At 50.3% G+C, this 22188-nt stretch overlaps 1 protein-coding gene across 1 annotated transcript in view; it reads left to right on the top strand.

Moving 5' to 3' along the window:
* The first annotated feature begins 15779 nt into the window (after positions 1-15779).
* Positions 15780-22188, top strand: part of LOC133355209 (urokinase-type plasminogen activator-like) — a 31639-nt gene continuing 25230 nt past the window's right edge. Inside the window, exons 1-3 of the mRNA XM_061572569.1 lie at positions 15780-15911; positions 19581-19614; positions 20110-20215. Coding sequence (XP_061428553.1) covers positions 15831-15911; positions 19581-19614; positions 20110-20215 — 221 coding nt within the window. The 5' untranslated portion in view covers positions 15780-15830. The remainder of the gene's footprint in view (positions 15912-19580; positions 19615-20109; positions 20216-22188) is intronic.

The raw sequence follows: 22188 nt of genomic DNA, 5'->3' as shown, positions 1-22188 counted from the left end.
TCGTCAGTGTGAGACGCATGGCGCCACGTTACCAATCGACGATTTAATCCCCAAAATGCGCCGGCGCAGCAACAACAACAACAAATTGCGCATTGCGGGCAGGGTTGCGATTTCGGCATGGAAAATGCGGAAGGAGGGTTCAATTCTTCCCGCATTTCTGGTAATGTCAACCGCAAACGGTGGAAAGACTACTCCTGTGACCGCGCGCTTTTAACAACACGTTAATGCGTTCTATTGGAAAGGATATATGCAAGGCCCAACATCACGCAGGGCTTTGAGCTACTGATTGCAATGAATATATGATTTCCGCATTTCCGCACAAGAACCACATACTTTATTCAAATGCAGAGCGTGATTACGAGCAAATGTACTTTCTCTTCTTCGCATTCTTCCAGCGCTTCATGTTGTCTTCGGCATCAAAGTTGCTGAGTTTTGGTCCGTCGCGGGCGCAAACCATAAGCGCGTTCAACTGCTTGCACGTGAGGAGCGACCGCTCCTCGGTCTTGATGTTGTTTTGCAGAGAGAAGGCCCTCTCGCAGTCGACAGACCCGTGCGCCAAAGTCGCAGCGATCTTGATGAGCGTGAGGATCTTGGGGTGGGACTTTTGCATGTGCGAGTTGCTGCACACGACCTTGAGGATCTCCGTCGCGCCGACGCCGCGGAAGCTGCCGATGGCAAAGTACTTGTAGTGGTTGTACTCCGTCACGAGCTCGGAGGAGGAGGCGTCCGGCAGGTAGGTCTTGCCGAGCGCGACGATCTCGTGCACGCCAAAGGTCTGGATGTGCGCCGCCTTGGCGATCTCGTCTGGGTACAGCATGGCGAGCGCCCGTACCGTGGAGTGCGTCTCTTCTGGGAAGCGCTCTTCGAGATGAGCAACAAGGTGCTGTACGTATTCGCCCCCGGCGCGAAAGGTCGCCGCCACCTCGTCCTCGTCCTCGGACTGCACGTTGCCCCCGAGGCGCTCGTTGAGCTCGAGGAGCGCCGGTGTCGAGACGGTGTCGAGCGTCAAAGTGGTCAAGAAGGTGTAGCGCAGCTGCAGGACGGTCGCGGCGACGATGCCTCCAACGCTCACGATGTGCATGTCGTCGGCCTGCAGCGCCGTGCTGAGCATGTTGAGGATGCCGCTCACGTCCGACATGAGCGCGATCCAGACGTGGTAGGCCACGCAGCGCAAGTAGCTGTAGTACTTGGCGGCGGCGACGGAGCTCGTGTCGTCCGCGAGGACCTCGGCCACGGACTGGGCGAGGCGGTGCATGTTGTGCAACGACTGCCCGCGCGAGAGCCAGCGCGTGAACCCGCCGAGGAGCAGCTTGAGGTGCGGGGCCCCGAGCTTGTCCATGGCCGCGCTGAGCAGCTCCTTGCGCGGGAGCGACCTCTTGAAGTAGTTGTAGATGCCCGCGACGACGAGCATGCGCTCCTCCTCGTACTCGCTCTCAGCGTCTTCTGCCGCAAGAGCAGCACGGTGCGCTGGGCAATGTGCCGAAACCAAACGTGGAACTACTGACTTGAGGCGGGCGGCGACGCCCGTGTTGCAGGCCGTCATGACGGATGCACCGTCGCTCGCGAAGGCGATGAGGTCCTCGATGTCGAGGCCGCGGCCATCGAGCAGCTCAATGATGGCGTCGAAGACGGCCTTGGCGCTGCCGCTCGAGAGGGAGACGACGCCGAGCATGCGGATGCAAATGGCGTTGCAGTATACGTAGCGGCCCATGACGACGGCGTTCTTGCTAGATGCCACGTCCGTGCTCTCGTCGCAGCTGATCGAGAAGAACTTGGCCTCGCGCATCTCGTGCACGGTCTTCTCCAAGATGGACGTGCTGCAGATCTCCACCATGTCGACTGCGCTGTCGCGCGAGCAGTATGAGCCGTAGGTGCCGCTGGCAGTGGAGAAGGCCTGCTTCCTCGCATACGAGTTGATGCTGGTCTGCACGAGGCCGCAGATGTGCTCCATCATCGAGTAGGGCAGACTGTGCTTGGCAATGAAGTAGCCGCACCGCAGCGCGTGCGAATGCCAGAGCGTGTAGTCGGCGGCGCCCGACTCGCCGGCCGCCGCGCCCATGCTCTTCTGCTCCTGCTCGCCGCTGCGCTGGAAGGCCAACTCCAAGGCCGACTTCGCTCGGAGCGTCTCGGCGGCCTTGAGGTGGCCGATGCTGTCGCCATGGTCGACGATGCGGTCGAGGGAAAACTTGCCCGAGACGCCCGGGGTATATCCTTTGTTGCCCTTGTGGAAGATGCACGACCTCGGCCCGGCGGCAGAGCACGTGGTGCAGAAGAAGGCGCTTTTCTCCTCGTCGTACATGAGGCACAGGCGGCCGAGGAACCAGCGCTCGAGGACGATAGGCTTGCTCTTGGTGGTGGGGGTGCTGCTCATTTTTGAATCTGTGTGTGATGTTATGAGCTATTATCGTTAGCAGTAAAGTGTATTTATTTGCAGGAGGTATAGAGTAGCTACGGCAGAGGCAAGTGGGTAGACGCGAGATATGTGCGCCAACCGCGCGAGTACGGCACCGGTATAGGCGGGAATCGAAGTCACGATTTGCGGAAGTCTTCCCAGGAATCACCGCAAATTGCGGAAATTTGTGCGGAAGAGGGTCACAGAAACTACCGCGAAATGCGGTCGAAAACAGCATGTTTGCGGAAATTGGTGCGCAAATCGCAACCCTGATTGCGGGACTAAACATCTCTTGATGCGCCGCGGATTACGGGATCCAGGATATGGTCCGGCCCACCGTAATACCACGACCGAGTCGTTATGTGGCATTGCTCCGACATGTAGTACAGTGCGTGCATTCTCTCTGGTTCTTTCGGTAAAGTCACGTTGATAGAAAAAATTATAAAAGAAGACACGACGTTTCGGTCTTCAGGTCAGAAAAACAAGCTGCTGTTGTGGCTTTATATAGGCACGGGGGGGGGGGGGGGTGAAGGAGTTTGTCGAGTCGTGGCTATAAGAGTTCACGGTGGAGAGGGGGGAGGGTTTGTGGCGTGCAGGGACGCGTGGGGCTGGAGAAATGAGCAAGTAAATGAACTTGAATTAGTAATGGGACACCAAGACACACGGGTGGGTGAGTGAAAATCATAGCAGTTAAAACTTGACTCGATTGATCACATCCTTCCAATGATTGCTCAATTTAAATCCATCTTCTCGATGAAAGCTTTGTCTGTGTTTGTATATCTGGATGGCTTCATGAACAAATCTCTGATGGTGGCCCGAGGGTTTGAAGAGCACCTTGGTCTCGGAGAAAATGTCACGTGTGCCCACAGCGTTGAAACAATGATCCGTCACCGCCGAGGTGTTGCTTCTGCCGTGTTTGAAATTCACAAACCCGGTCTGAGACACGTCGCTTCGTTTCACAAATGTAACTCCTCGCATCATGATGGCGGCCAGCGGCGGCGTGTGAGCTGCGTGTGAGTGAGTGAGCTGTGTGTGTGAGCTGTGTGTGTGAGTGAGCTGCGTGTGTGTGAGTGAGCTGTGTGTGTGAGTGAGCTGTGTGTGTGGGTGAGCTGTGTGTGTGAGTGAGCTGCGTGTGTGTGAGTGAGCTGTGTGTGTGAGCTGTGTGTGTGAGTGAGCTGTGTGTGTGAGTGAGCTGTGTGTGTGAGTGAGCTGTGTGTGTTAGTGAGCTGTGTGTGTGAGTGAGATGTGTGTGATTGAGTGTGAGTGAACTGTGTGTGTGAGTGAGCTGTGTGTGTGAGTGAGCTGTGTGTGATTGAGTGAGCTGTGTGTGTGAGTGAGCTGTGTGTGTGGGTGAGCTGTGTGTGTGAGTGAGCTGCGTGTGTGTGAGTGAGCTGTGTGTGTGAGCTGTGTGTGTGAGTGAGCTGTGTGTGTGAGCTGTGTGTGTGAGTGAGCTGTGTGTGATTGAGTGTGAGTGAACTGTGTGTGTGAGTGAGCTGTGTGTGTGAGTGAGCTGTGTGTGATTGAGTGAGCTGTGTGTGTGAGTGAGCTGTGTGTGTGGGTGAGCTGTGTGTGTGAGTGAGCTGCGTGTGTGTGAGTGAGCTGTGTGTGTGAGCTGTGTGTGTGAGTGAGCTGTGTGTGTGAGTGAGCTGTGTGTGTGAGCTGTGTGTGTGAGTGAGCTGTGTGTGATTGAGTGTGAGTGAACTGTGTGTGTGAGTGAGCTGTGTGTGTGAGTGAGCTGTGTGTGATTGAGTGAGCTGTGTGTGTGAGTGAGCTGTGTGTGTGAGTGAGCTGTGTGTGTGAGTGAGCTGTGTGTGTGAGTGAGCTGTGTGTGTGAGTGAGCTGTGTGTGTGGGTGAGCTGCGTGTGTGAGTGAGCTGTGTGTGTGAGTGAGCTGTGAGTGTGAGTGAGCTGTGTGTGTGAGTGAGCTGTGTGTGTGAGTGAGCTGTGTGTGATTGAGTGTGAGTGAGCTGTGTGTGTGAGTGAGCTGTGTGTGTGAGTGAGCTGTGTGTGTGAGTGAGCTGTGTGTGTGAGTGAGCTGTGTGTGATTGAGTGTGAGTGAGCTGTGTGTGTGAGTGAGCTGTGTGTGATTGAGTGTGAGTGAGCTGTGTGTGTGTGAATGAGCTGTGTGTGATTGAGTGTGAGTGAGCTGTGTGTGTGAGTGAGCTGTGTGTGTGAGTGAGCTGTGTGTGAGTGAGCTGTGTGTGTGAGTGAGCTGTGTGTGTGAGTGAGCTGTGTGTGTGAGTGAGCTGCGTGTGTGAGTGAGCTGTGTGTGTGGGTGAGCTGCGTGTGAGTGAGTGAGCTGTGTGTGTGAGTGAGCTGCGTGTGAGTGAGTGAGCTGTGTGTGTGAGTGAGCTGTGTGTGTGAGGGAGTGAGCTGTGTGTGTGAGTGAGTGAGCTGTGTGTGTGAGTGAGCTGTGTGTGTGAGTGAGCTGTGTGTGTGAGTGAGCTGCGTGTGAGTGAGTGAGCTGTGTGTGTGAGTGAGCTGTGTGAGTGAGTGAGCTGTGTGTGTGAGTGAGCTGTGTGTGTGAGTGAGCTGTGTGTGTGAGTGAGCTGTGTGTGTAAGTGAGCTGTGTGTGTGAGTGAGCTGTGTGTGAGTGAGCTGTGTGTGTGAGTGAGCTGTGTGTGTGGGTGAGCTGCGTGTGAGTGAGTGAGCTGTGTGTGTGGGTGAGCTGCGTGTGAGTGAGTGAGCTGCGTGTGAGTGAGTGAGCTGTGTGTGTGAGTGAGCTGTGTGAGTGAGTGAGCTGTGTGTGTGAGTGAGCTGTGTGTGTGAGTGAGCTGTGTGTGTGAGTGAGCTGTGTGTGTAAGTGAGCTGTGTGTGTGAGTGAGCTGTGTGTGAGTGAGCTGTGTGTGTGAGTGAGCTGTGTGTGTGGGTGAGCTGCGTGTGAGTGAGTGAGCTGTGTGTGTGAGTGAGCTGTGTGTGTGAGTGAGCTGTGTGTGTGAGTGAGCTGTGTGTGTGAGTGAGCTGTGTGTGTGAGTGAGCTGTGTGTGTGGGTGAGCTGCGTGTGAGTGAGTGAGCTGTGTGTGTGAGTGAATGAGCTGTGTGTGATTGAGTGTGAGTGAGCTGTGTGTGTGAGTGAGCTGTGTGTGTGAGTGAGCTGTGTGTGTGAGTGAGCTGTGTGTGTGGGTGAGCTGCGTGTGAGTGAGTGAGCTGTGTGTGTGAGTGAATGAGCTGTGTGTGATTGAGTGTGAGTGAGCTGTGTGTGTGAGTGAGCTGTGTGTGTGAGTGAGCTGTGTGTGTGAGTGAGCTGTGTGTGAGCGAGTGTTGAAACTGAAACTGCTGCCGCAGACACAACTCAGCTTATAGACACTAGGACATTGCATGTCCGGAATCGAATCCTTCACCGATGGGATAAGATCACGGATTTTGTGTACTGTATTGAACCGAACTTGGATCTTGTGTTTGTTCAAGATTGTGGCAATCCTTTTGGTAACCCCTGCTATGTATGGTAAGGTAATGGTTTTTATTGGGTCCTCAGATGGTTCTCTATCCATGGTTGGGGATGCAGCTTTGCGGATTGTGCGGTCAGAATATCCATTCCTCCTGAGAGCCTGGCATACGTGTTCAAGCTCACTGGCTAGGTGGTGCTGGTCAGAGATACAACGGGCCCTATGGTGTAATGTTTTGATTAGGGAATTTTTCTGGGCTGGATGGTGGTGGGAGTCAGGCTTTATATAGGAATCCGTGTGGGTGGCTTTCCTATAGACAGAGTTTCCCAACGAGCCATCAGGTCTCTAGTCGATCTAAACATCTAGGAATGGTAGCTTGCCATCATTTTCCACTTCCATGATGAATTTGATAGATGGGTATATGGAATTGATGTGGTTGAGAAATTGGTATAGTGCCATCCGGCCATGTGGCCAAATGACGAACGTGTCACCTATGTATCTCTTCCACAAGGACGGATGTCGGGTGGATGTCTGGATGGCATCTGCCTCAAATTTCTCCATGAGAATGTTTGCTACCCCTAGGAAGAGCCCATTGGGGTACCTTCATTATGTTTGTAGAAAGTACCATTCCAGGTGAAGTAAGTGTTGGTAAGGCAGTGCCTTACCAACGAAGGTACATCAGGATCCAATCCCTGTTGGACTAGGTCTTCAATGATTGCGATAGTATCAGGTACCTTGGTGAAGAGGGAGACTACATCGAAACTGACAAGCAAATCCTCCGGGTAGGCTGTAAGGTGAAGACATTTTACGTTTAATCCCGTTCCCATATATGGGGCACTAAATTATTTTCATTCTAATAAAAAGATCTATTGTTTTTGGGCGTGAAAATAAAAGTTCTCCATGTCTAATACTGCAGTTTATTTTTTATTACTGATTAAAGTCGGCAATATTTCTTTCCTCGCCTAATCATATTTTGATCATCAGTGATGAGGCTTCGCGGAACAATCGTCACGTGCTTCCCGCTAGACCAATAAGGTGGCCGCTTTTTTGGGACGAGAGGTAAACATTAGTCCAAGATGTCTGCGCCCTTGTTGTCAATATCGAGTAGTGAAGAGGAGGAAATTACGGCCAGACCTCCTTCAAAAGTCCGTAAAAAGTATTTTAAACAATGCTACATGCATCTCACGTCCATAAAGAAAGAAGAAACAAAGGATTTTACACGCACACGGTGGGATACATTCAGAAACTGCGTCAAACGGTGGCTTTTTTTGCAAGGTGAGAATCGGAGAATAGCAGAAACATACAAATATTGTCTAGAAATCGAGTTTGACAATGTTCCCGAAGACGCTGGGTTTCACTCCACTTGCTACAGGCGTTTAATTGACAAAAAGCGCTTGGATGCGGCCGAGAAAAGGGCCACACCGCGTCCTGAAGCTCAAGATCAAAGCCAGTCTGTGCCATCGGGTAGTAACGTTAGTATCGCTGCAGTTGATTGTCCCGCAAAAAAACTTAGGTCCAGGATTGGCCTGCCTGTAGCTTGTGCTGGTCCTGTGCTTTCTGCCTTGTGCATAATTTGTAAGCAAACGGACAAGTACATTACTGTGGGAGGCAAACGCCAGAAGGACCATCTTTCACAGGCAGAAACGTTGTCAGCAGGTAGGTAAAAACAAAGCACACACACAAACACACGTTTGAACTTTTATTCCCTTATGCTGGGTACCATGGCTAACTTTCAATTACAATTACATAATTTATGTAATGTTTATTTTACAGTCAGAGACAGATTTGCATTGTTTTGCATACAGCTATAGACAGAACACTCAATATTGTTTAACTCTTAACACAGTTTTTTATTAGTTGAATTAGTTTTTATTTATTTATTTACAGGCAATTTGCTGAAAGCTGCTGAGATGAAGGAAGACACTAGCATTCTTGTGCATATTCGAGACAAAGACTGTTTGTCTCTGGAGGTGCGATACCACAAGTCCTGTTATAGACAGTACACCAGGTTCTTGACAAAGTCTAGTGCATCAGTTACTGTGACCTCAGAAGAACAGTGAGTTAGCAATATTTTCTATTAATAAATATTAATTAATAATTCCCTCACATTTTCACATTTCAAAAGTAGGAGGTTGGCCCGTGATTTCTCCCAGCTGGTGTTTCACTCCCCCAAGAAGCGCAACATAAGTGAGATGGTTTTTGTTCAGACATTGTCTGCAGATAAGCTGATAGGCTACCTCATCCATCAGGTACAGAAACAACAGAGTCAACTGAGGTAACTAGCGAAAGTGACTGTGAAAACAGGGCTAGTGCAAAAGCTGGTCCACAAAGACCAAGTTCAATGGCCTCCATCAATACTGCAGAGGACACGAGGACACTTTACAGTGCAGCATTAATATTAAAGATGCATCTGTGTGACTCTCCCGGTATGAAATGCCTGTGGCCACCCACATCAGATTACCTAAATGTGAGCGAGGCAAAATCTGTCATTCCAATTGAACTGTACAATCTGATTTCCTGGATTATTGGTGCAACTGAGGACCCAACACTGGCCCATTATGTTGACATTCCAGATTTGAACCTAAAAGTGATATCTATCTGTCAAGATATTGTGTATCTTGCATCTAAGGGTCGGAGGCAGACCCCTAAATCATTGTGTCTTGATCTAACGGTTCGCCATTTAACAGGTTCATCACAAATTGTGTCACTTCTAAATAGACTAGGACATTGTGCAGCATGGGACACAGTTGTCAGTCTAGACACTAGCCTTGCCCAACTTCAACTAGTAGAGGGCAGAGACAAAATACCAAAGGGATGCTCAAAGAAGGTTCCTACAGTACTTGTGTGGGACAATATTGACTTTGGGGAGAAGACACTGTCAGGTCATGGAACTACCCACCACACAAATGGGATTATGCTGCAAAGTTCTGTAGTTGAACCTGTGTCAACAACAAACAGACAACCACTACAGAAGGGAAAACCCTCATTGAAAGTACCCCCTAGCATCCCTGTCGAACAGTACCATCAGTCTAATAGACAAGGACCACAGAACTTGTTTAATCAGGAAAGTGTTCCATTACAGGCGGACACATACAAATTGAACACGGTGTCTGCTGTACAAACTGAACTGACATATGTTTTTGTAAAGTCCATAGATGCTGAAAGATGCACAATACCAAGCTGGACAGGTTTACATACATTACTTCAAGGTGATGGCACTCTGCAAAAGTCAGCACTGTATTATCTTCCAGTCATTGAGGCTTCACCGACAGAGATGTCAACAGTAAACACAATTCTGAAGCGAAGTGTCCACATTTATAATCAGCTAGAACTGGACCATATAGTGTTAGTTTTTGACAAAGCTATATATGCCAAAGCTCAGCAAATCCGTTGGAAAGATGATGACTTTACTCAGCGTAAAGTGATTAGACTCAGTGAATTTCACACATGCATGTCCTACCTGAGCATTCTAGGAAAAAGGTTTGGAGATGCAGGACTGCAAGACATACTCATTGAGTCCAAAGTTGTTGCCCCAGGATCCATCAATGGAGTGATCAGTGGTCATCATTACAACCGCAGCATGAGGGCACACAAACTTCTGTATGAGAGTCTGCAACGCATGAGACTTCTCACATTCTTAGATTCTCTGCCACAAGCGGAGAGATATGAGTGTCTGGATGTCATCAATGAGATCAAATGGGCATTCCCGGACAGAACAATGGTTGTTTTGTGTGCAAATGAGATATTTGACAAAATGTGTTCGAAATATGAAGACTTTGTTAAAAGAAGAAGTGCAGAAAACCCAACGTTTGCCTTCTGGAGTTCATACATCGACATGGTACAGATACTCTTTCTATTTGGGAGAGCAACACGAGAATCGGATTGGCAGCTTCACCTGTCAACAGTGCGCTTGACGATGACATGGTTTTTTGCGTACGATCGTGTAAATTATGCTAGGTATTTATCTTCTTACTGGCTGGAAATGATCAATTTGCCCCTCACACATCCTTCTTGCGACAGTGAGCTCAGTATTAAAGGCCAGTGGACTGTCCAACGTCAAAGTGTCCATGGATTTGCCTCGATTGCTTGTGACCAGGCCATTGAGAAAACATGCAACAGAGATTTCAAGACAAAGGGTGGCTGGACAGGGTTAACACAGAATCGGGCTGCAGTATATCGCTGGATATTGTCACAACATGAAAGGGCTGCCATAGCAAGACAATGTTAGGCAATGGCAGGTAAATCTCCCGATATAAGGAAACGAAAAGACCTTGACAGCACACGAATTCATGCTGATGAAAGGGCTGTGACCAGAATAATTTCCACCCTGGATTTCATGCTGAATCCTTTTGACACACACCAAGATGGCATTGTGTGTCTTAGCTCTGGGACAGTAGCAGCTGAAGAAATCATGTGGGATTTGCTCGCAGCTCCGGAAAAGGGGGAAAATGCTGTCAAAGAGTTTATGGACCAAAGACTGTTATCACCATCAGTTGACATATTTGCTCCCATCATAATACAAAAAACTGAAGACCTATAGTGACCAAGCAAAGACAAAGAAGAAATCTGCAGCAGGCAAGGAAGTGATTCTACGTGCCGACAAGAAACTATTCTCCAGATTACTCGTCATAGGTTAAAGTAGAAAATTTGACCTGCGGGAAATTCTGTCTTACTCCTTGGAAACTGTGTCATATCCTTTAGCCAGTGCTGATGGTTCACTTGCTAAAACAAACAAATCAGCTCTTTTGGATTTATTGGAAACCAAAGGTGGAGACTGTTTAGTTGACAAAGTTCCGACAGATGGAGCTATTCTCTTTGATGGCATGGCAGTCATTCAAGCCATTCGGTCAATACTAAGTACCTTTGGAGAGCTTGCAGAGACCATACTGCAGTACATAGTCAAACTTGCTCTGAAACACAACTGTACACGGATAGACTTTGTGATTGACCAGTATCCGAAAATGAGTATTAACAACCTAGAAAGGTCACGTAGAGCTGGTGGTACACAACTGGTGAAAATTTATGGATGGGATCAGAAGACACCAACACAATGGAAAAAGTTTCTATCAGATGAAACAAACAAAGAAGCACTGGCAGAATTCCTCTATGTTGTGTGGCGAGAGGCTGATCTTACCACTGTGGGAAAGGACTTAAGCTTGTACATAGCACATGGAGACCTGTGTCACTGCGTGACTGTAATGGAGGGTTTACATACTCTCAGTGCTGTTGAAGATCTGACATGTGATCATGAGGAATGTGACACCAGGGTGTTTTTACATGCACAACATGCTGCACAGGAACATCAAACTGTAGTCATCAAAAGCCCTGATACTGATGTGGCAGTGATTGCTTTAAGTCTGCAGCCAGATTTACCATGTAGGTTTTATTTTTTCACGGTGGTTGGCAACAAAACAAGGCTCATTGACTTAGCTAAGGTGTCGTCAGCTCTTGGCACAAGTGTCTGTTCGGCACTTATTGGGATCCATACCTTCTCAGGTTGTGACTCTACAAGTGCCTTTTATGGCAAAGGCAAAAGAAAGGCATTTTCTGTTGCTTGTGAGAAAGAGGAATATCTAACTGCTTTTACAAATCTGGGTAGCAGTTTTAACCTAGACCAGTCTACCTTTGAGCTACTTTGCACATATGTGTGCCACCTGTATGGCCAGTCAGCTTTTCCAGAACTATCCATGCCCCCGACAAGTGACGCCCTGTACCAACACTGCAAAAGGGGCAAACTACCAAGCAGCCATAATGAGACATTCTCTGAAAGGTATAATGTGTGCCCCTTCACCCGTTGGCAATGGATGGCACCTCGAGGATGGTGAGTTAACAGTGACCTGGATGACTAGAAATCCTGCCCCTGAAAGTGTGTTGCAGGCAGTCCAATGCAGTTGCAAGCATAGCAAATGTGAGACTGGAAAATGTTCCTGTATGTCTGCAAGACTGTCTTGTACTGATTTATGTCAGTGCCAAAATTGTGCAAATGTTTCACAGGAAACAGAAGAAAGACCTACATGGGATGATGGCTCTGATAGTGATAGGGATGATACCGATGAGTGAATATGCGCTGTATTATAATTTAAGGTGATTTTGAACTGTAAAGAATCTGTGGTAGAATTGTAAAAACAAATTGGCAGCATTCCAAAACAAGGGGACAGTGTAGCATTTCGAGTCATTTCAGCCAACTTGGGCCAAAGTGTGCTTATATTTGTATATTTTTGTGATTACACAGTACCTACTGAAAATTTTGATGTACAAAACATCACAGTTTTGCTAAATTTAAAATGTTTATGTTTAATTTTGCTTAGTGCCAATCCGTGAAGTTGAAGCATATTTTCTACAAATGTGCCATATTTCATGGTCTACATTCACACTTGAGTATATAATGCAGCAAAACCTGTCTCAAGTGTTTAGGTACATGTATAAGTGTCAGTTTGAGAGATATTTGGTGTTGCTAAATGTATATAAATAAAGTTACAAACAAAACCAGCAGCATAAGATTTTCGTTTTTTCCAATTCACAATTATATACATTTATGGATTTTGAAAAAAAACTGCAGGGTATTTTGCGGAGAACTTTTAACATAAAGTCGAAAATGGTTTTGTCTATGAAAAATTTCATTTAAAAAGTAGTTCCCAGGTGTGGGAACGAAAATAATTTTTTGCCACTTTTTCCTAGTTCACCTTACGGCCTAGGGGACAGTGATATGTCCTTGATTAGTGAAACCATGTGGGCCGAATTAAGTAGAGCTGAGGCGGTCTTCCCGTGAAGGGAAGCAGTCTCAGACAGAAATCGTGCCAGTCTGTAAGTGGGTGAGTTAATGGTGGATACGATAGGACGGAGTGGAGTACCCTCTTTATGGATTTTTGGAAGGCCGTAAAATCTGGGATGGTCTAGCAGCTGAAGGTTTTAGAGAGAGCTGTTTGGTGCATTCGATTACGGAAGTCGAATTACTGATGATTTTGTTGGTTTTAGTAGCAAAGCTATTGGTAGGAACTCCTACAGCCACGAATTGACAAAACTCCCCCCCCCCTTCCGTGCCTATATAAAGCCACAACAGCACATCATTTTTCTCAACTGATGACGGACACTTGTGTTGCGACTGAAACGTTGTGTTTTCTTTTATAATTTTTTCTATTTACGTGACTTTACCGAAAGAACCAGAGAGTATGGATTCCTGCAGTCACGAAAGCTTCAAATCAAGTGCGTGCATTGTATATTTTTTAGTGTTTACAGTACCAGCTCGCGGCACCGAGGGCAGCTGCCTCCTCATACTGCCTCCCAACTACAACAACAGCAGCCGCCATTCGCCACAAAGTGGCTGTAACGTCACCACGGCACTTGTGCCAGGCTATGTGCACTTTAAGCCCACCGTGAAGTGTCGATCGCCTGCTGGGAGGTGAAGAGGCAGACCCAGGTGCCACGAGTTGACTGAGATGACCGGCCGATGCACCACCTGGGCCCCCAACTTTGCCAACTTGCTGTGTTTTATCCGCCTGGCGCTTCGCTCGTTGTTGTGAGCATCGCTCCGCCCTCCGTTGTTGTTGGAGGGTGACTGCCTCCAACTGCCCAGTAGCGTCCTTCACGAGCCTCCTCCACGTCCTCCTGTACAACATCACTCCATCTCTTCTCTAGCCCGTGCCGTGCCCGCTTAGCCCCCTCGATCCGGCCGAACAAAAGCTGTTTAAGCATGCGGTGGCTGGGCATGCGGGCTACATGACCCAGCCAATGCAACCTTGCCTGCCGGAGGAGTTCACCAATGGGACTTTGTCCACATCTTTCAAGGATTTGTGAGCTCCTCACAATCCCGCCTGGTTAAACCCAGGATGGATCCTAGGCAGGCCAGCCTAAATGCTTCTAACCGGCGAAGATGTTCCATTAGGGGGATCCACATTTCGCAAGCGTAGAGAAAGGAGGGAATGACCGTGTCCGAGAAGACCTGAAGCTTCTTGCGGAGTGATAGACCAGGTAGCTTCCACACAGCGTTACGCAACCGATGAAAAGATAATGCCGCTCGACTGATTCGGAGTGAGACCTCTGCTGTTACACCGGAGCCGGTCATGAGCACACTGCCCAGGTATGAGAAACTCTCCACTTTTTCCACAACTGCCCCATCACCGATTGGGAGTTGTGGGGGTGGAGTGCCCGATGGTACAAAATACCCAGGCAGGTGCTTCGTTTTGGTGGGACTGATGGTAAGGACCCACCTCTTAGTGGCACACTCCAGTTTCAGCAGCAGCGCCTCCAACTCCTCTGAGTGAGCCGCAATTACCAGGTCATCGGCATCAATAATGTAGTTAACCAATAAGGAGCCATCCCTTGACCGCACCTGGGCATCGATCAGCCTCCCATTGTAACTGTACCAGATGGAAATTCCTCCGATACAGCTACTGAAGGCTTCATGAACTACGTGGTCGAAATAGATGTTAAATAATGTTGGAGCCAGAGGACATCCCTGTCGCACCCCAAAGTTGAGCAAGGAATTGCTCCGACTCCCGGCCACGTAGTTTTACCTGGGCCCGCTCAGCATCATGAAGATCCTTAATGATCGTGAGCAGCGGGTCAGGGAGCACGAAGAACAACCCAGAGCCCAGGCTTACTGATGGTATCATAGGCCTTGACCAGGTCAATAAGCAGAGATGTAGGTCTTGTTGGAATTCCCTACACCTCTGCTATAGCAAACGGACAGAAAATATGGCATCTGTGCAGGACCGCCCTTTCCTGAAACCACATTGGGGCTCCACAAGCCTCTCCTCAGCGGGCCTGGCAAGGCGGTGTTGAATATTCCTTGCCAGGACCTTTCCCGGCACACTGTGGAGTGAGATTCCCCTGTAGTTGTTACAGTCTGTGCGGTCTCCCTTCCTAAAGATGGGGACCACCAGGGCATCCTTCCAGTCCTGCGGAACCTATCCAGTGCTGCAGACTGCTGTTATGATGTCATGTAGGCAGTCTGTGCACAAACGCCACCCTCTCTTAGCATTTAGCTTGGGAGATCATCTTTGCCCGGTGCCTTTCCTAGTCTCAGACTCTGGATCACCTTCAGTACTTCCTCAACAGATGGCACCTCATACAGCCACTTACAGGGGGTGACTTCTTCCAATATTTGAGGCAACGCAGCCTCAGCAGGGTCATCCCCACTTTGTCCCACGATTTTACCATGTGGAGGGATTTCCCCTCCCCCAGGACTTCACAGAAATGCTAACCAACTAGGCATTGAAGTCACCCAACAAGATTACTTTATCCCGATGGGCCACTTTAGCCAGCACCTGTGACAGAAGGTCATAGAAAGCATCTGACTCATCGGCCTAGCCTGCATCCCTCCATGGATGTTCATCTTCGGTGGGGGCATAAGTAACCACGACCACCACTCCTCAACATCTGGTTGGCCATCCATAGTGGCTTTTTGTTGTTTCTGGAGGAGCCCCGAGGGTAAAGATTCAATCTCCTGGCTCCGCCAAATGGGGTTTGGCCAGGAGACGTCATAGACGCCTGTCCCCCCGGGGCCTCTGGCACAAGCTTGTTAATTAAAATTTTCGGTTGTAGTCTAGTGGTAGTTTGATTGAAGGTGGAGGGGTTACCGGCCCCTTGCACCCATCCAGAGCCCCCATTTAGCTGCTGTGGTGGTCACAGACGCCATGAGGGGAAAAGCCAATCGGAATTGGCCCTCCCCCCCACAGCACTGTCCACGACAGCGTTGCCCGTCCGGCACCACGTGCCATTTAGACTCTGTCTTATCGACAGACATGTTCTTCACCTGAGGACGGCTGCTTGCGTTGTGGCCGAAACGTCGTGAGAATTATTTTATTATGTTTTATTTTTATAATTTTATTACTTCCCTTCTACGTGACTTTACCGAAAGAACCAAGAAGAAGAGGTAGGGGGTTGTTTTACTGGACATAGACATACACACACGCTGGCACACACACACATAACTATTAGACACACACACAAAAATTACACACATGCATTCTCGTCGTTTATTGATTGATAGATTGTGTAACCCTGCACAATCTGCAGCGTAGCGGCAGCACTCGAAGGCAGACAAGTGCGACGATGCGGACTGTGGTAGGGTTGTGGATGTTCCCGGGGCTCCTCTCCTGGCTCGTCAGCCCAGGTGTCTGCCCCCAGCCTCAGGTGAGGGAGGGGCTGCGCACCACCTCCACATCACCTGTGTGCTCAGCTGGCTGTGCTGGCTGGCTATGCGAACTGTCCTAGCTGTGTTGGCTGTTCTGGCTGACCTGTCTGTGTTGGCTGTACCGACGGTGTTGACTGTACTTTCTGTGTTAGCTCTACTGGCTGTACTGGCTTTGTTAGCTGTGTTCGCTGCTTTTGGCTGTCCTGGCTCTAATGGCTGTGCTGGCTGTTGGGTGTGGTGGCTGTCCTGGCTCTACTCGCTGTACTGGCTGAATTAGCTGTACTGGCTGTACTGCCTGTGTTGCCTGTGCTGGATGTGTTGGATGTACTGGATGTACTGGATGTGCTGGATGTGCTGGATGTGCTGGATGTGTTGCCTGTGCTGGTTGTACTGGATGTGGTGGATGTACTGGATGTGGTGGATGTGGTGGATGTGCTGGATGTGCTGGATGTGCTGGTTGTACTGGATGTACTGGATGTGCTGGTTGTGCTGGATGTGTTGCCTGTGCTGGATGTGCTGGATGTGGTGGATGTGCTGGATGTGTTGCCTGTACTGGATGTGCTGGATGTGCTGGTTGTGCTGGATGTGCTGGTTGTGCTGGATGTGCTGGTTGTGCTGGATGTGCTGGATGTGCTGGATGTGCTGGATGTGCTGGATGTGTTGCCTGTACTGGATGTGCTGGATGTGCTGGTTGTGCTGGATGTACTGGATGTGCTGGATGTGCTGGATGTGCTGGATGTACTGGATGTGCTGGATGTGCTGGACGTGCTGGATGTGCTGGACGTGCTGGACGTGCTGGACGTGCTGGACGTGCTGGATGTGGTGGATGTCCTGGATGTCCTGGATGTGCTGGATGTGCTGGTTGTGCTGGTTGTGCTGGTTGTGCTGGATGTGCTGGATGTGCTGGATGTGCTGGATGTGCTGGATGTGCTGGTTGTGCTGGTTGTGCTGGATGTGCTGGATGTGCTGGATGTGCTGGTTGTGCTGGATGTGCTGGATGTGCTGGATGTGCTGGATGTGCTGGTTGTGCTGGATGTGCTGGTTGTGCTGGATGTGCTGGATGTGCTGGATGTGCTGGATGTGCTGGACGTGCTGGATGTGCTGGATGTGCTGAATGTGCTGAATGTGCTGGATGTGCTGGATGTGCTGGATGTGCTGGACGTTGTGAAACTCCCTTTCTCGCCGTGGGCGTCGGGGAGGAGCCGTACCCTGGCTTGCCAGGAGGCGGCGGTACAGAAAAAAGTGTGGACTAATCTCCATCTGCTCCATTTGTGTGGGACACAGTTTCCTTGATTCTTGGTTCTTTCGGTAGTCACGTGGATAGAAAACAAAACAAAATTTGAAATACAAAATTTAAATAATAAAATAAGAAATTGAAAATAATAAATTCAAAAAACCCACAACAAAAATATTTCTTTAACTTAAAAATAAATTGAAAATAATAAAAGCAAAAAATCCACGACGTTTCGGTCGCAACACAAGAGGGGACAAGCCTCCAAATGCAACTGCTGATAAGGGTTCCAAAGTGAGTGGGCGGTTGAAAGAGACGCGCAGCAAGCAACACGCTAATGCAGGAGAAAAACAATGGGGGAGTCGGGAGGAGGAGGAGAGCTTGTGCAGCGCAAACCGCATGGGCGGGGCAGCCAGTCAGCCAGCGCCAATGTAGGAGCAGACAATGGGGGGAGGGGGCAGAGACAGGGGGAGAGAGAAGGGGAGCAGGGAGAGGGGGGGTAGAGATGGGGGGGGGGGGGGGGGCATTGCACCTCGCTACACACATCCACACTGTTGATGGCAGAGGTTGACAAGAAAAACAAATCAAGGCATGACCCAAAGTGGTTGATGACATCTTTCCAATGATTGCTGAGTTTAAAACCGTCGTCTCGGTTGAAATTGTGTCTGTATTAATGGATGGCTTCGTGAACGAATCTTTGTTGATAGCCAGTAGGCTTGCAAAGTACCATTGTCTTAGATAAATAAATTTCGTGTGAGCCAGCCACATTAAAACAATGATCAGCCACGGCAGAAGTATTGATCCTACCATGTTTCAGATCTACCATATGTTCACGAACACGGTCCAAGACATGTCGTTTAGTTTCCCCAATGTAACTGCTGCCGCAGATACAGCTTAGTTTGTAGACGCTGGGATATTGCATGTCAGGAATCTTGTCCTTCACAGATGGGATCAGGTCACAAATTTTATGCATTGTGTTCAATCGGACCTGGATCTTGTGTTTGTTCAAGATTTTGGAAATCTTTTTGGTTATACCTGCTATGTAAGGTAAGGTGATGGTTTTAATTGGATCTTCAGATGGCTACTTCCTCACGGTTGGGGTGATGGCTTTGCGGATTGTGTAGTCAACAGTGTTTCCCCCTCTATACGCTTCGGGTTTTCTCTGAGTGCTCCGGTTCCCCCCCCCCCTCCACACACATAAACTCTCATTAATTGGTCGATAACATCTTCCTATATAAGAGGACCGCAGAGCTTGGTCAGTTGTTGGTAGTGCCGGCTCCTCTCCACATTGTGGCTTCTGCTGCTCCTGCCTTCCTGCTCCTCGTCCGTGGTTGCTGTTCCACGCGTCCCCGAGGAGTCGCCCCCCCCCCCCTCTTTCGGAGAGCAAAGAGCGAACTCTGCGCGCGTTACGAGTTCACCATTGTTATTTCGGGCTTGATTTCTGTCTCGATGTTAGAGCTGGGATTGCGTGGAGCCCCCTGGCGCAGTTGCACCGCCTGCACGCTCGCATCGCTGCCATCGCCTTCAGTCGGGTGATTGATGATGATGATGATGATTGGGGGGCGCCACTGCTTTGGGGTATCCGTTGATTTTGGACTCGATTCAGCGCACGTCTAGAATGTGGATCTTCCGCAGGGATTGCGACATTGTCCCCCAATCTTGAGTAAATATTGAATGTCCCATCGGTGTGGCACAGCGTGCCCATACGCAGGCAGCATGCAACACAGCATACCACACGCAGGCAGGGTGGCACACAGTCTGCTACACAGTGTATGTGTGGGTGAGTGTGTGGGACAGTGAGTGGGTGTGTGAGTGTGTGTGAGTGAGTGGGTCAGTGATTGGGTGTGTGAGTGAGTGGGTCAGTGATTGGGTGTGTGTGAGTGAATGGGTCAGTGAGTGAGTGTGTGAGTGTGTGCGAGTGCGGTTAGCGCCGCGCTATGAACCTGGCGACCCGGGTTCGATTCCCACTCACGGCCAACACCAGTGATGATTATCTGAACTGGTCCTGGGCCTCCCCTAGATTGACTCAGCCTCAAATGAGTACCTGGTGCGATGTGTAAACATCGTCACTAGGGAGACAAAGGCGGCCAGGTGTGGTGTTGGCCACCCACCCCCTCGTGTGCCGTGCCGGCCTTCATAGGTGCTCGCTAACAGCACTTGCCCCTACAGCCTGTTAAGGCTACACGGGGAATCTTTGTTTTGTGCGAGTGTGTGAGCTGAAACAATGATAATTATATTCGGGTGCGTCGTTACACGCTTGTAAACCGCGTGACTATCATTAGTTTGATCATTAGTTTGATCATTAGTTTGGCTGTATCGGGTGCTGGAGGGTCTTAGTGACACGGCCAGGTAACCCAAACATCAACTCTGAATCATGGTCACATTGGCTGCTGCATGTCGAGTTACCACATGTTGCCCATCTGTCCGTGCCCTGCAGGTCCAGCGGTCGGTGCTGGTGGCACCTCCTCCCGGTGAGTTAGCGCCCTCCCTGCCAGCTGCATGCCGTGAGAGTCACGCTCCGCATTGCGGTGGGGTGCTCGCGGCCAGCAGCGGCCGTAGCCACGACGCAAGCCGCACGATGAACGCACGAGCTGCTTGCCTGCGATTGGCTACCACTGCACGCGTGCGGAGCGTGCGCGAGCGTGCGGAGCGGTCGAGCGTAGCGGTTCGCGCGCTGCCTCGACGAAACCGGTGGTGGATCCGAGTTCTATTCCCGCTCACGACCATCACCTGTGACGATTTATCTGAACTTGTCCTGGGCCTCCTCTAGGTTGATTCAACCTCAGATGAGTACCTGGTGCGGTGTGTGTAAAACAAGAGGAGTTGGGAGACAAAGGCGGCCGGGCTAGGTGCTGGCCACCCACCGCCGGCCTTCATAGTCGCTACTCGCTCACAGCACTTGCCCCAACAGCCTTGTGTGGGCTACACCGGGGGACCTTTGTATTTGCCTGCACGTGTGTGTGAAGCCGGCGTGAAGCAGTCGACGGATGGCACGGCCGTGTGCCACTTCCCGTTCGTCTACCGGAACGAGTCGCACCTCGAGTGTCTGCAGGACACGCTGGGCCTCCAGTGGTGGGCAGCACAACACACAACACACCACGCAGTACAACACACAACATACCACGCAGTACAGCACACAGCACACCACGCAGTACAACACACAACACACCACGCAGTACAGCACACAACACACCACGCAGTACAACACACAGCACACCACGCAGTACAGCACACAGCACACCACGCAGTACAGCACACAACACACCACGCAGTACAACACACAACATACCACGCAGTACAGCACACAGCACACCACGCAGTACAACACACAACACACCACGCAGTACAGCACACAACACACCATGCAGTACAACACACAGCACACCACGCAGTACAGCACACAGCACACCACGCAGTACAGCACACAACACACCACGCAGTACAACACACAACATACCACGCAGTACAGCACACAGCACACCACGCAGTACAGCACACAACACACCACGCAGTACAGCACACAACACACCACGCAGTACAACACACAACACACCACGCAGTACAGCACACAACACACCACGCAGTACAACACACAGCACACCACGCAGTACAGCACACAACACACCACGCAGTACAACACACAGCACACCACGCAGTACAGCACACAACACACCACGCAGTACAACACACAGCACACCACGCAGTACAGCACACAACACACCACGCAGTACAGCACACAACACACCACGCAGTACAACACACAGCACACCACGCAGTACAGCACACAACACACCACGCAGCACAACACACAACACACCACGCAGTACAGCACACAACACACCACGCAGTACAGCACACAACACACCACGCAGTACAACACACAGCACACCACGCAGTACAGCACACAACACACCACGCAGCACAACACACAACACACCACGCAGTACACACACAGCACACTACGCAGTACAGCACACAACACACCACGCAGTACAGCACACAACACACCACGCAGTACAACACACAGCACACCACACAGTACAGCACACAACACACCACGCAGCACAACACACAACACACCACGCAGTACAGCACACAACACACCACGCAGTACAGCACACAACACACCACGCAGTACAACACACAACACACCACGCAGTACAACACACAACACACCACGCAGTACAGCACCCACACACCACGCAGCACAACACACAACACACTACGCAGTACAGCACACAACACACCACGCAGTACAGCACCCACACACCACGCAGTACAACACACAACACACCACGCAGCACAACACACAACACACCACGCAGTACAGCACACAACACACCACGCAGTACAGCACACAACACACCACGCAGTACAGCACACAACACACCACGCAGTACAACACACAACACACCACGCAGTACAACACACAACACACCACGCAGTACAGCACACAACACACCACGCAGTACAACACACAACACACCACGCAGCACAACACACAACACACCACGCAGTACAGCACACAACACACCACGCAGTACAGCACCCACACACCACGCAGTACAACACACAACACACCACGCAGTACAACACACAACACACCACGCAGTACAGCACACAACACACCACGCAGTACAACACACAACACACCACGCAGTACAGCACACAACACACCACGCAGCACCCACACACCACGCAGTACAACACACAACACACCACGCAGCACCCACACACCACGCAGTACAACAAGCAACACACCACGCAGCACACCACGCAGTACACCACCCACACACCACGCAGTACAACACACAACACACCACGCAGTACAACACACAGCACACCACGCAGTACAGCACACAACACACCACGCAGCACCCACACACCACGCAGTACAACACACAACACACCACGCAGCACCCACACACCACGCAGTACAACACACAGCACACCACGCAGTACAACACACAACACACCACGCAGCACACCACGCAGTACAGCACCCACACACCACGCAGTACAACACACAACACACCACGCAGCAC

The sequence above is a fragment of the Lethenteron reissneri genome, chromosome 50 (assembly GCF_015708825.2).
Source record: "Lethenteron reissneri isolate LAM-NWPU_2019-01 chromosome 50, ASM1570882v1, whole genome shotgun sequence".
Classification (NCBI taxonomy): domain Eukaryota; kingdom Metazoa; phylum Chordata; class Hyperoartia; order Petromyzontiformes; family Petromyzontidae; genus Lethenteron; species Lethenteron reissneri.
This window is presented reverse-complemented; position numbering and strand designations above follow the sequence as displayed.